This window comes from Coenobita brevimanus, chromosome 71 (assembly GCF_032717465.1).
Source record: "Coenobita brevimanus isolate Jiangsu-jjx chromosome 71, ASM3271746v2, whole genome shotgun sequence".
Lineage (NCBI taxonomy): Eukaryota > Metazoa > Arthropoda > Malacostraca > Decapoda > Coenobitidae > Coenobita > Coenobita brevimanus.
In genome coordinates, this window is record NC_137024.1 from 40,494,919 (window position 1) to 40,509,444 (window position 14,526).

At 43.2% G+C, this 14,526-nt stretch overlaps 2 protein-coding genes across 2 annotated transcripts in view; one reads left to right on the plus strand and one right to left on the minus strand.

The window, feature by feature from the left end:
- Positions 1-4,859, plus strand: part of Eno (alpha-enolase) — a 44,715-nt gene extending 39,856 nt beyond the window's left edge. The window contains exon 4 of the mRNA XM_080277855.1: positions 4,317-4,859. Within this exon, the coding sequence (XP_080133981.1) occupies positions 4,317-4,500 (184 nt within the window). The 3' untranslated portion in view covers positions 4,501-4,859. The remainder of the gene's footprint in view (positions 1-4,316) is intronic.
- Rab14 (RAS oncogene family member Rab14) overlaps positions 1-14,526 on the minus strand; it is a 512,826-nt gene that overhangs the window by 339,504 nt on the left and 158,796 nt on the right. The window lies entirely within an intron of this gene.

Sequence of the window (14,526 nt, forward strand, 5' to 3'; positions counted from 1 at the left end):
ACTTGTTTATTAACACCAAACTAAAGGAGCATTTATGAAGCAATAGAAATAAATAATAAAAACATTTCAGCACAAGTCAGGGTAGGCTAGGATAGGAGGTTGCATAGCCTAGGCTAGATTAGGCTAGGCTAGACAGACAGACAGCGGTGAGAGGGTATACCGAATGGCAGTCACTGACTGACTCGGCACTTTAAATGGGAAAATATTAGTTTTTATCACCATATAGGTTCATACACACCTGATTATCTGAAATCTGGTATAAAAAATAAATTGAGCTTAATTTAACTGTTAATTAAAAATCAGGATTCAGAGTGAAAATGTACTAAAGTTAGCAGGTATTTCAGAGTGAAAATGTGCTAAAGTAAGCAGGTATTTCCCATTTAGATTGCTAGCACACCTTGACAGACTTCTGTTTTGCATAAATATTGATTTACAGTGCAAATAAATGCATGTTAATATTTATACAAACTACAAGAGTGCAGGGGTGAAGTGTTGAACAAAAGGCAAAACACTTCTGCTACCTTTAGCATGTTTTCGCTGTGAATCCTGATTTAAAAAAAAAAAAAAAAAAAAAAAAAAAATGGTGGATGTCTGTGCAAAGAGCTTTCATAGGTTAGGCAGCTTGTGTTGGAGATTTAGGTGGAGGGTGCAAAAGTCCCTTTATTACCGTACGTAAAGTTCTGCACTTATTTACTTCACAATCCATCCATCATCCAATCCTGTGTTGCCCCATGAGGAGCATAGGAGCCCAGGGTTAGGCAAGTTGGCCCTGACATTTAAGATGAGAGTGACCAGCCTCACTCATTACCTGAGCAATAAACCCCAACCACCCCATGGATATTACACAGGCTTAATCCAATAGGAGCACCTTAATTACCTATTAAGCCACCAGATACCATAATTTGGTTATATGGTTACCACCTAGCGTAGTAAATGGTTTCCTGGTGTACAGTAAACCATTTGGATTGTCACTTGGTGTAGAGTCACCCATAGGCAGAGGGAAGGGGAAAGAATGAAGGAAAGGAAGACAGACGAGGGAGTGTAAAGTCACCCATAGGCAGAAGGAAGAGGAAAGAATGAAGGACAGAAAGACAGACGAGGAAGGAAGGAAGAGAGGAAAGGGCCAACACACAAAGCAGCACTACATCGTGAGTGGATGGTGAGTGCCCCCACCAACCACCTCAGTTAAACAAAAATGTAACATCTAGCATATAATAAACTAAAATGTACCACTTGGAATATAATTTGTCATAACGCCATCTGCATTGTCCCTCCACCTTCGATCCAGTTGAGAATTTTCAGGTTTTCTGAGATTGGTAAAGTCCTCAGCTTCAGTTTGAGTTCAAATTACCGGAAATTCCGCCATCAGCAGGGTCAGCTTATCATGGTTTTACTGTATACTGATCGTTCACTTAAAGTTACTAGACAGTTAACCCATTAACCACACATGGCAGTTTTTTGGAGGTGTCCGTGGTGCGCAGACATAGGGGTAAATATGCAATTTCCCAAAGGCCAAATTTTGTCTTAGGAATTGAGAGAACACATGCCAAAGTATATAGTAATGAAATATTAGCTCAATATTTACCTTGGTAAAGCCATGGATGAACATCGAAGTGTCTGATTCCCTATTGGAATGTATGGTTTTCGTTTTCTTTTTCGGTTTTGGTTTTGAATGCTCAAACATGCTTGCATGGGTCGGGCTTGGTCACCATGGCACTATTTTTGAAATTCACCTGTGCAGCCAGGGCTGTATTGAGCAGTCGCACTTGGAACAGCCCAGGCTGTATAGAGCAGTTAACGGGTTAATTAATTGCTACTGTCTCGTATGTACAGTAGCCTAATGTTAAGCGATGAGGTGAAATTTATCGTACGTCGCCTGATTCACGTTTCGCTACTATATTTTTTCTTTAATACCAACCATTTGATGCCACATTTTACATTTATCATAAAAACAAATCATCATCACTATGATAATCATCCAGACCTCTTTTCCCACCCTAGGACAAGGTGAGAGTAGCAGCATCCAGACAGCCCAAGTTTGCCCAGTCCAAAGGGCTGCATTTCCATTCACACATCATTCAAGCCCCGGGAATCCTGGCTCTATCTGATACGCCAAAAACTTCCACCGCGTTCTGGAGCTTCACATAAACGTATCCAGTAGAGCCAGTCCAAACGCTGTCATGTTAAAAAGGGATGCCAAATCCCTGATTATGCACTTCTCAAAACATTCATCCAGCCATCTCCAGCTCTTGTCAGTCCCCTAGCCTCACCAACTTCCATACTTCTTCACACACTTTTATATCTCATATAACGAAAAAACTAGTATACTTGCAAAGTAAATTGATATTTAAATAAATGACGAGGAATCTTCCTGATGGAGAATTGTCCCAGAACCTACGGGCTTGCTGCCCTCATGCTGGGCAATTGAGTTTCATCTCAAGAGTAACTGCCTTCCCCTTCTCACTAGTAGCAGGAGAGACAAGGGGGCGTTTTGTAGACATGATGGATGCTCAGAACACAACATAGGTACAGGAGAGTATCCATAAAAACACTGGCAACACTAAACACTGTAGGGTATGGTTTGTTTACACATGCGTACACGAGGCAGACTGGGAGATGCGCCTGAGTGGCTTGCTTTCAGCATCAGGCGAGAGTATCATACTGCACATCGCTACCCCAGGAAAAGATCAAAACTCAGATTTCGAAGTACGGTTTCTACCTTTGTAAAGTAAAAAATTCATAGGTCGACCATTTGTAAAACGGGGACTGCCTGTAGTTATTTTTTATTTTTATTTATTTATTTATTTATTTTGTTGTTGTATATTAGTTATAAATTACTTCAAACTGATGGTCAGTATTTGAAGGTAGAGGTAAGTTATAAGAAGAGTGTGCACGTAAGTAAATAAATTTGTATCGTTATGATGTAAGATGTTTACACTGGCAGACTTCACAAAAACAAAGATATATACAAGGTTTGCCCAAAAAGAAACAGAACTTTTTAAGTAGCACAGTAACTAGGCTTAACATGATCATAATGGGAGTGCTATGTAGTGGCGACTTTGAGCTTCATTTTAGCACTAGCCACATCATGCCATGTCACTTAGTCATGGTTGAGTGAATGATTGTTTAGTGCACTTGGTGAATATTTCTTCTATCTCTTCAGTCATCTCAAATTGATGACCTTTCAGAGTGGATTTACACAGGGGAGGGGGGGTGGAGGGGCCAAATCCAGAGCGGTGCAGCTTGGGGACAAAAGTCGTCTCGTCCTTCACCTAAAGGTCATGGATAAGGAGCGAACATGTGAGCATATGCATTGTCGTGGTGCAGCATCCAGGTTTTGTTTGTCCACACCTCAGGTCTTTTCCTTAGCACTGCTTCCCTCACATGCTTAAAGATGTCTAAGTTATACAGTACTGTACTCTTTACTGTGTTGACTGTCAGACCACCTGGAACAAACTTATAATGAATGATGCCCTTCCAATAAAAAAAGATTATTAACTTCACCTTCACATTTGATAGACTCCACCGTGCAGTGATGATTTTTCAACCCACTGCGATGACTTCCTTTTTATTTGGACACCATAGCTGTACACACGTTTCATCAACCTCTTATGACATTTTTCCGAAAGTTTTCATTAGCATTCAAACAGTCAAACATCTGACTGACACATTTTGCTTTTTGCTAATTTGTCAGTGGACTCGGCACAGATTTTTTGGGAACACAATGCATCTTCAGTTTTTCAGTCAAAATCATGTGACACAAACTTTTGCAGATGCCTGTTTCTTTGGGAACTTCACGGACAGTAATGCAACTATTTTCACAGATCACTGTATGCACTTTCTCTACGTGATCATCTCGACGTGGTTGGCCATCCAGATTTGGATTGTCTACTGTAGATGTTCATCCTGATTTGAACCACAGGAATCACTTGTGACATTGCATACGGCGCGAACAATCCTCCTCATTAGCCTGTTGCAATATCAGAAAAATCTCTGAAGAGTTTTCCCAATTTTTGTGGGGGAGGGGGACTTCAAACATGTTGTTCAAGATCCTTCAGTGTTCAGCTAATTGCCAAGCACACTAAACACATTCACTGAAGTGCATGTATCTTGACTAAGTGACACGGTGTGATGCGACAAGTGTTAGACTAAAGCTCCAATTTTCCGCTACACAGCACTCCTGTTGTGATCACACTAAGCCGGCTATTTGATGCGGTTTAATTTTCTGCTCACTTTGTTTTTGGACAGACCTCGTGCTATCATAACACTTTTAAACCATATGCACCATTTCTAATTCTCAATTGTGCTTTTTCCAGGTCTGGAGAGACTGAAGATTGCTTCATTGCTGATCTCGTTGTAGGTCTGTGTACAGGTCAGATAAAGACTGGAGCTCCTTGCCGTTCAGAACGTCTGGCCAAATACAACCAGATTCTCCGCATTGAGGAGGAACTTGGTCCTAATGCCAAGTTTGCTGGGAAGAACTTCAGGCACCCATGTTAAATGTTTTTTAAAAATATTTAAATAATGTGGCACAGTTTCTTCACTGAAGTAAATTTCAGTGATGTGTTCCACATGGTTGAGTACATGGGAGACGAGTTGTGTGACGTGCAAATGGACGTGGAACTCAACTACATGACCTCATGCCCTCACCTGTTGGGCATGTTCTTCAGCTATTTGAAATGCCCTAATTTTCCTTAAAGCACTACACAGTCACTTCTATTCCAGACCTTAGCTTAGAAGGGAATTGCATGTTGATTAATTGATTGTGTGTATTGAATTTCTTGTGGTATTTACAGATGTAAACTAGTCACGTCCCTTGTCAGAGTAAAATTATCTGGTCATTTGTTTTTTCATTTCCACACTATATGGTGTTAAGCAAGTGTTTTTGATATATATAAAGTTTACATTAAATTCTGTTAATACCTTTATCCTCTCTGAAGATACCTAAAGTATTAATTACAGTAAACTCTCAAATATCCGATGTAATTCAGCCAAGCCCTATATCAGTTAAAGTGAAATGCCGGATAAACATTTGGCTTTGAGCCAAGAGTAAAAGATGAAAACTACATCGAGAACTAAGTTTAAAAACGATACAGTATAGTAATGATACAGTACGATAGTACAGTACTGTACGTAGTATACTATTATATGTAGTGTAATCGCCAACTGTTGGCACTGGAGGGTAGAGTTGTACACCATGCAGTACAGAACTCATAATTCCATATGGTCTAGTAGTGAATATCTCCCTCTAAGACTACTCCAGCTCCACCACTTAAGGCTCGAATCTCTGCTAAGGGTGCTGGAGTAGATAGTGGAGATGGAGTGGCAAAGGGAGTCAGGTAGATGTCCAGTGAGGCCTCTGACTGGAGGGAGACCTCAGGTGGTGGTGCCATGACTAAGGTGCATGGCTGAGATGAAGAAGTGGCCATGGTGGTGCCTGACTGGGGGTAAACAAAAATGTGAGGAAGTAGAGGGCTGGGGTGAAAGAGGCCAGTACAAGGAGGTTGACGACTAGGACAGGACAATGCGAGGAGTTCAGTGGCTGTGGCAATGGAGTCATAGGTGTCACAGGGCAGAAAAAGGATGTGATGGAGGACTGCCTGGGGGTTGTTCTTGACTCCAGCTTTATCACATTGTCACGGCCCTGTCGCAGGTAAGTGGCCATGACAACGGCAAAGATGGGCTGCTGATTAGGATGCTCACAGTAGTCAAGAAGGACGTCCACTGCATTACAAACCTGCTGGAGTCTCAGGATTTCTGTCACTTCATTGTCATCCTCCTCCTCCTCTTCCGGTGCTGTGCTCCATGCAGTCACTGACTCCACAGATTCCCTGTTATACAGAGTCTGGTGCCCAGGATGTCCCTCGTCTACTTCCAGCCAATCGTGGATCATGTTACCTGTTCTGCTGCTTCCATACGCCAGACGAAGTCCTGAGTTTTGAAGCCGGTAAAGTCAGCAATGGCCTCTTCATCTTTGAGGAGCTTGTTCTAATCATGCTCAAGTGTGAGTGCAGAGAGTTCCCCCCAGGCCTGCGCCCAGCTGTAGAATGCAGACTTGAGGGAATACCGCTTGAAGTTGGCCAGGGTCCTCTTTCCCCCTGCTGTTCACGCCCTGGGCTGCCTCCCCCTCATCCTCGAGCACAACCATCATGTCTTCCATAAACTTCTTCCAATACAGTCACTTCATTGCTGTGATAATACCCTGGTCCATGGGTTGCAAGACTGAGGTCGAGGTGCAAGAACGTAACCCTATACGACCTCCATCTCCAACCAACTCCGTCTCAGAAGGATTTGCAGGAGCATTGTCAGAGAGCAGCATAGCCTTCAATTGGTCGTGGGCAAGGGCAAGACTCTCAGTCTGATAACAAACAATCTCCTTCACAGCATGATTATAAAGCCAGTCTTTGAAGATCTTGGCTGGAAACCAAGCCTTCAGCGAGTGGAAATAATTCACTGGGAGAAGATCCATAAACCCCCGGAGACAAGGTGGCTGTTTAGCATGCCCCACTACGACATGTTTCAGACGGTGGGAGCCAGTTGCATCGGCAAAACACAGAACAGAGATGCACATCTGCTTGTCAACAAGGGTATGAGTCGGCACTGACCTGAAGAACAGACTAGTTTCATCTGCATTATAAAGCTGATTGAGACAACCCTTCTTCATCAATCTGGTATTTAAGCTTGGAAGTTGGTCCGAAACTCATCTATTCCTTCAGAGTTTGCATCCAGTGCTTCACCATAGGTCATCTTGTAGGACAGCCCATGTCGAAGTTTGAACAGAGTCTCAACCTTCAGTGACTTGAAATCCGCCATCCCCAGTAGCTCAGCGAACTTGGTGGCTGCAGCCGTCAGCTCGATGGGACACACAATCACGCCACTGGCACGCTGTTGTCGAAACCACTTCTCACAAAAGCACGGCTTGGCCGTCATCTTGCGTTCGTGTCATCACAGTCTCAAAATGACCATGGAAGAACACCCACATGCAGTGTTTGCTCTTCTGCAAATCCTGCAACGTGGTCGGGGGCATGTTGCAGTGTTCAATTAGCCCTGCAATGGCCCAGCCTTGCTCGATCTACATCATCTCCATGGAGAAAACGACATGACACCTCTTAGGGCCCGTCCACACGAGCGGACAGTGGCCGACGGGCAAACATTGATACCAAATCACATTCCAATTCACACATTTAGAAGGTGGCTGGCGGGCACGAGCGTAGATGACGTCATAAGCAGGGAAACCAGTGGCAAACTATCTGTAACACCCTTGCCCGTTGTTGAGGCAATGCTTGCCGTGTGGACAACAAAACAAGTGTGCCCGGTAGTGACCAATGACCGCCAGAAAGTGCTTGATCTGGTAACACTGCTAAAGACGCGAGGATTATACGCTCAGCGGGTAGTGCCCTCTCGTGTGGACAGGGCCTTAGCAGGTGGTGGAGGTGCCATTGAGACAAGGACCAGGACAAAACACAAGGCCTGCACCAGCAAGGGCACCACCACAAAAGCCACAAACTCACCCATGACACACAACTACTGTACTGTTGTTACAAGCACTTTCAGGCACGTCGGAAACAACACTGGAAGGTAGGAGAAATAGCATTTGGGGTTGGGTCACACACGTAAACAGTACAGTACACAATAATTTTACAATAACAATACAGCACTAAGGTATGATCACTGATAATATATTAATTTTGCAGTACAATACTGTGCGGTGTACTACCTCGAATGCAGGATGCCACTGAGTTATACAGTGACAGGACCAGGGTTTTGCGATCACGTGGCTGGAAGAGCGGAGCGCGCATAGCTACTCCTTCACTGAACGACATCCATGCACAATAATGAGAGCTTGGGTATAGATCTTTTCCACGTGACGTCACGAGTCATGTGACTTGTTTACGGCGCCACATTGGACTGCAAATTGTCAGACGTTTGGAGAGAGAGACTTGCTCCTGGAAGGAGATTTTACAAGAGAGGAATATGTTCTTTGTCAGATAAATCTCGAGAATGAAACCTCACGTATGTTTAAAGATGATGCAGGATTGAGCTGGATATTGTTAAAAATTAGAGGGTACTCCTGTCGAAGATTTTGCCGGGTTGACAGATGTAAAAACTGAGTTACTGATACATTAAAAAAAAAAGGTTATTTTTACCTTAATCAGAGGTATGAGCCAAGTCAGACATTAGGTGTGCCATAGCCTTATCCCTTGTTGAAGTAACTGCTGAGATGGACGCTGCTGGAAGCGAATGGAAAGGTGAAGGGTGATCATCTGCATATGAGTGGACAGGGCTGGATGTACAGCTAAGAAGGTCATTGATGAATAAAAGGAAGGGAGCCTGTGATAGAACAAAGCCCTGAGGAACACCACTATTGATAGCTCTAAAAGAACGGTGGCCGTCTACAACAGTAGCTATGGAACGACCAGAAATGAAGCTATAGAGATGAAGGCACAGATGGAAGGATAAAAACCGTGAGAGGGTAGTTAGGAAATTACAGATTTATGCCAGATTCGATCGAAAGCCTTTGAGATGTCAGGTGCAATTGCAAAGTTTTCGCTGTAGTCGCTAAGGGGAGATGACCAGAAGTCTGAAATTTAAGTGAGGACTGAGAAGATCGCCAGGGAGCGTCCCTGGTGGAACCCATACTGTCTACCAGAAATAACATTTTCTTGTTATCGTAAGAATAGATTCGAAAACTTTTGAAACACAAGATGTTAAAGCAACTGGGCGATAGTCAAAGGGCTGAGAATGGTCACCCTTCTTTGGGACAGTCTGAATGAGAGCAAATTTCTAGCAAGAAGGAAAGGCGCAAGTTGATAAACAAAGGCGAAAGAGTTTACCTAGGCAGGGTGTAAGCACAGAAGCACAGAAAGTTACAACGCCGATGAGTTACATAGCCGATGAGTTACATAGCATCAAACTTTCACTAGGTATTGTCAAGGCGGTGAATACAGTGGCGTAGCCACAGGGGGTGAAGGGGCTTAGGGGGTCCGGTCCCCTACTATCAAACCCTTGACGCCTCCTTTGACCCTGCATTTGAATTTTGTTTAGTTAATGTATGCACAGAGTGGCACTGGGATCCCCAGAGACGAGACCTTGACCCCCACATTTGTTAAAACCTGGCTACGCCACATGGTGTATAGGAAAGGACAAGAACAACGCTAAGGAAATGGGGGGTTGAGGAAGACGAGGAAGAGAAATGCAGATTGGGATGCAGAAGTTTGGGTGGTGATAGAGGTAGAGAAGGTGGGCACTGGATGGAGCGGAGTTAGGGTAAGGGCTGAGAAGTGGGGGAGGGTAGAAGACTGGCTGGACTGGTTTGGACCCTCCCACAAACTAGAGCGCTTGCCGCGTTTTCCTTCACCATCCGCCAAATATCAGAATTCGAGTTTAAGTGCATCTCTGACAATGAACTACTGTTATTTGGATTTTAGAGTTGTCTATACATAGGTGGGGACGCTCATTGTGGTAGGGGGGGGGGCGCTCACAATCCACTCACTCGATATAGTGCTGCTGTAGGTGTCTGCCCTTTCCTATCTTCCATCCTTCCCATTCTGTCTTTCTTTCCTTCATTTTTTTCTCTTTCTTCTGCCTACGGGTGACTTTACACTCCCTCTTCTTTCTTTCCTTCATTCTTTCTTCTTCCTCCTGCCTAAGGGTGGCTCTGCACTGAGTGACAAGCCAAATGGTTTACTGTGCATCCGGAAACCATTTACTACGCTGGGTGGTAACCATATAACCAAATTATCGGTCCTGGTGGTTTAGTGGGTAATTATAAGGTGCTCCGATCGGATTAAGCCTGTGTAGGTTTATATCCAAGGGGTGGCTGGGGTTTATCGCTCAGGTAATGCCACTCAGGGATGAGTGAGGCTGGTCACTCTCATCTTAAATGTCAGGACCAACTTGCCTAGCCCCGTGTTCCTACGCTCCTTATGAGGCGACAATAGGATTGGATGATGGATGGATGGACTACACAATTCAGACAAGATGACACAAAAAATTGGTGCTGGATACACTCTGCTGTTACTGTACTTTAAACTGACAGCCCTGGGATACAGTGCATAAGAATTCATTAGACGAAAGGGAAGCTTACGACAAGTTATGCACGATCTGAAGATGCTGAAACATTTTTGCTCCAAATACTTATATCCTAAGGTTACTGTCTTTAACTTAAAATTTAACCGCGATTGCATTCACCGGATTGCCATAACTGATACAGTCATGAAGGCTAGTGGAGGAAGTGCACTTGTAAAATATATGTAGCTGCTAAACAGATGAACAAAACTACTTTTAAGAACAACTGCCTGAAGCAGATATGATTTCTTTTTGCAAGAAGAACAAGGGACACGGGACGACTTTTACATCTTTGTCTCCTTGTGTTTCATTGAAAAATAAAATAAGCCAAATTTATGATCCATTCCCAGCCGTCACTGTGATTTTGCAGGGAGGAAAAATGTTGAATCATCCCATAGTTTTTGCTCATCAGAATAAAGAAGTAAATAAATAAATTAATCTTTGTTACGAGAGGGAGTTAATTGCGTTTGATATTGTGAATTCGTTCCCTTTACTGCCGTTTATAGCTTTGTAATGACTACAACGTGAAGGAAGTGGACAGTGACACATCTACAGTATAACAGCTGTGTTGTAGCATAGCATTTGCAGTTATTGTTCGGCATGGAGGGAGTGGTCTAGTGACACACCTGTAATAGTTGTACTGTGTTTAATCTTTTGTAGTGACTGGACAGAGTGGAACAAGTGGCTGAGGCTGCGGGAGAGGCACGCGACAGTGACAAGGAAAGGTTAGAGAGAGGGAGAGAAAAAGTAAGGATGTAGTGAAGGAGGAGTGGACACCTACAGAGGAAGGAGGTCACATTTTATGAGGTAGAAATAACAGAGAGTAAACTTATCTATTATAAAGTAGGTGGAAATTATGAAAAAGAAATATAATACTGCGGTGGCTCAGTCTGTAGAGAGGTGGCCTGCAGTCCTACCGGACCCAGGTTCAAATCCCCCTGGGGCGGGGAACAGCTTAAGGATTTGAAATTCATTAAAGTAGACTTTACTGATCTATCAGAAGACCCGCCGACCCGCTAATACCAATACACCGGTCCTGTATGAGACAACCCTAGCATGTATTCAATATGGATGGTGGGTGTTAGCGCCGAAGTGGTGACATGTAGATGTGTATGAAATGTAGGAGGACTACTGGGCCTTGGGAGCAGGCTGTGAAAGCTATACCCAGAGTCGGACACATAAAAAAAAAAAAAAAAAAGTATGATTGACTTCATCGAGGTATGGTAATTAAGAGACATAATGCGTTTTGTATAGGAATATATGAAAGAAACTGTGAAGAAACACGTATTTACCGTCTGCAGATATGAAATAATTGGAATGTGTCATTTGTGGGGCAGTGCGGTGTCATTCATGTAGTTTTGCATATAGCACATTACAGCTGCCGGCTTGCACACTCCTGACATCGTTGGGCAGCTCTGTTATACTTTCAAGCCGTATTTTACCGATCCCGAAGGGCAGCTTTTCTGCTGGGCTGAGGAACGCCATGCACTTTGTCTCTAGGGAAGCGACCAGCCTCCACCCAGTGCGTTACGTTTGGATATAATTAAAAGATTTTTGAGTGAAGGGTGAAAAGTACATTTGGAATTTCGTGTTGGAATGGTTGTGTCTGAGTGAGAAACTGCGTTAATTAGTCATCCAGGTAACCACGGCAGGGTGCGAACGTGTGAGAACACATGAAAGACCAAAAAGTTAATACTGTTGCTGCTGAAATATCCTCTCCCGATTGTCAGAGGCACACGCAAACGACCCAACCACCAACACATTAAAGTGTTATATGGTGCTGATTGAGTTCCTGTACACTTTCACATACTGTACACTTTCCACATACTTTACGTGTACAGTACACACTAACACACACACATTCACAGACCAGTAAGCATGGCCATTACATTAACTGTAATGTAGCATTTATGTACTATACTTACGCACAGAAAGTCACGTACAAGAAATTCACTCATGCTCACTCATACTCTTACTTCATGAAGGCTTCTTTATACAGTTCTTATCTACAGTATCTGTCTGTGTATAACCAGACTTCATAATCCCGTAAGGGATGGCCGTTTGTCTTTGAATTAGTTTTTCTACGGGAAGGAGCACTAACCGTCGGCCAATCCACTTGTAGACACGCAGGGAACATTGTTATATGGTTACTACTCAGCTTTGTAAATAGTTTCCTGGCTTACTGGAAACCATTAGGTTTGTTACTTAGTGTAAAGCCGCCTGAAAAAGAAAGAAGAGTAATAAAAAGTGACAGGAAAGATGGGAGATATAAAAAGGGAGGAGGGCAGACACAGAAAAAAGAATTATAAAGGTGAGGGAAGAAGTAGGCAGCACTACATCAAGTAAGTGGATGGTGGTCACCACTACCTACCAGTTCCTAACGTGTTCATGAGACTTACCTCAGGCCGTTGCTGAACACGGAAACCCTACAAAAGTTTGACACAGATAACAGTGAGGTGTAGACACACAAGGCACTACTCTTAATTTCGCCTCTGCGAGGTGGACTGGAGTTGACAGGAGAGTCCAACTGTCTATGAGTGATGCGAATACGACATGCATCCACTTCACTACGATTACGCCTATTCAGTTTTTACACTTGCTGCCACCAGTACTGAGGGGATTAATGAAGGCAATATCTAACTCCTCCAGTTAGAAAAATCTCTCCAAACCTGAACAATATCATCTGGTAGTAACAGTAATAGAATATAAAACTGTTAACGGTTCAGTCAGCTTAGTCAGAAAGTGTTAGTCAGACAGCGTGTTAGTGAGTGTATGATCAAGTGCGTGTCTGAGGAAGTACCCTAGTTTCAGTGGGCATGGGTGTGCTTGTCTAAGAATGTTTTCATAAACAGTATGTATAACACGAGGCAACTTAAAAGTTACCTTTATGCGGTCCAGCTGTATACTCCCGCGAATGAAAAAATTATTATTATTATTATTATTATTATTATTATCATTATTATTATTATTATTGTTGTTGTTGTTGTTGTTGTTGTTGTTGTTGTTCTTCTTCTTCTTCTTCTTCATGTCGTCGTCGTCGGTGTTGTTGTCATTATACTACTACTACTACTACTACTACTACTGCTATAATAATAATAATAATAATAATAATAATTATTATTATTATTATTATTATTATTATTATTATTAGTAGTAGTAGTAGTAGTAGTAGTAGTAGACCAGTATTAGTATTATTTTTGTTGTTGTTGGTGGTGGTGGGGGTGGTGGTGTTATTGGGCATCTGATAGTCTGGTGGCAGAAAAAAACATTCTGAGTAAAGACCTAGTTTTACAGGTGAACCCACCTGAGGACCTGGAATAAGAGGGAAATGAGGGTACGCTATAACGCAACCTGTGATGATTCGGTGCAATACGTACTGGTCAGGGAATGGCTGGGGTACTTGCCCGCTGGGGAAAATTTGCCGTCAGGTAAAGTGCAACGGAGCGTTTGTAGTAGTGGTTGATTGGCCGCACATTTTTTGTTTATATTGCTCGGGGTTCTATATTTCACACGTTCACTTCATTATATTCATATATGAATTTTTGGGCTGTTCATCGAGTTCTGTCCCCTCATAAGCTGATGACTTCACTTTTCCACCCCCTTACAGCATTCAGAACGTCATATGACAACCACGGAACGAGACTTTGGCGTACCTGACTTCAAATTTGTCTCTTGTTTTTGACAAGGCCAAAAAAATCTTGATATTCAGTTCTTCCATTTTTCAGCTCCTCACATCCTTTTACATCATCATCATCATCATCATCCTTTTGAGTATCCACTGCAGGACCGGCCTATCCCGACCGAAGTCGGGACGATACAGCCAATGTATCTCTACCGGGTGGCTTAGGCTGTCTAGTAGAGATTGCATGTAGGATGAGAAGTGCTTGTAAGTGTCTTTATAGTGTTGTAGTGGCTTTGGATGTGTGTATAGTCTGTGAACCAAGTGTAATCGGCCCGCGCAAGCAGACTGGGTGCAAGCATACTTTATAGTAAGCGACACTGGTTCAACCACAGCACCCCTTGTGTCCGCCAATGCAGTACGTGGCACTCCCAAAGTATATTACCCTGGTGGGGCGCGAACCCTGGCTCACCCGTGTACGAGACGCACATTCTACCACTGTACCACAGAGGCTCCTTCTTTTACACAATTATCCCCATAACGTTGGCAGGGCGAAACGCATGTTTAATCATCTCTCAGTGTATCTGTTTTTCTGGTGATCCATCTTGGAAATATCAGATTATATCTCTTGAAAAATTATTTGGTATGCTGAATTGACTGTGCTTTCTTTAATCCTGCTTAATTACCCATCCCTGCCCCGGAGGGGCTCGGGGACGGATATTGTTTTCACTCGGTTTGTCTGTCTGTTTGTTTGTTTCTCTGTCTGTCTGTTAACAACTTTACGCGAAAACTACTGGTGCGATTTTGACTAAAATCACAGGGATGATGGGCTGACCTGA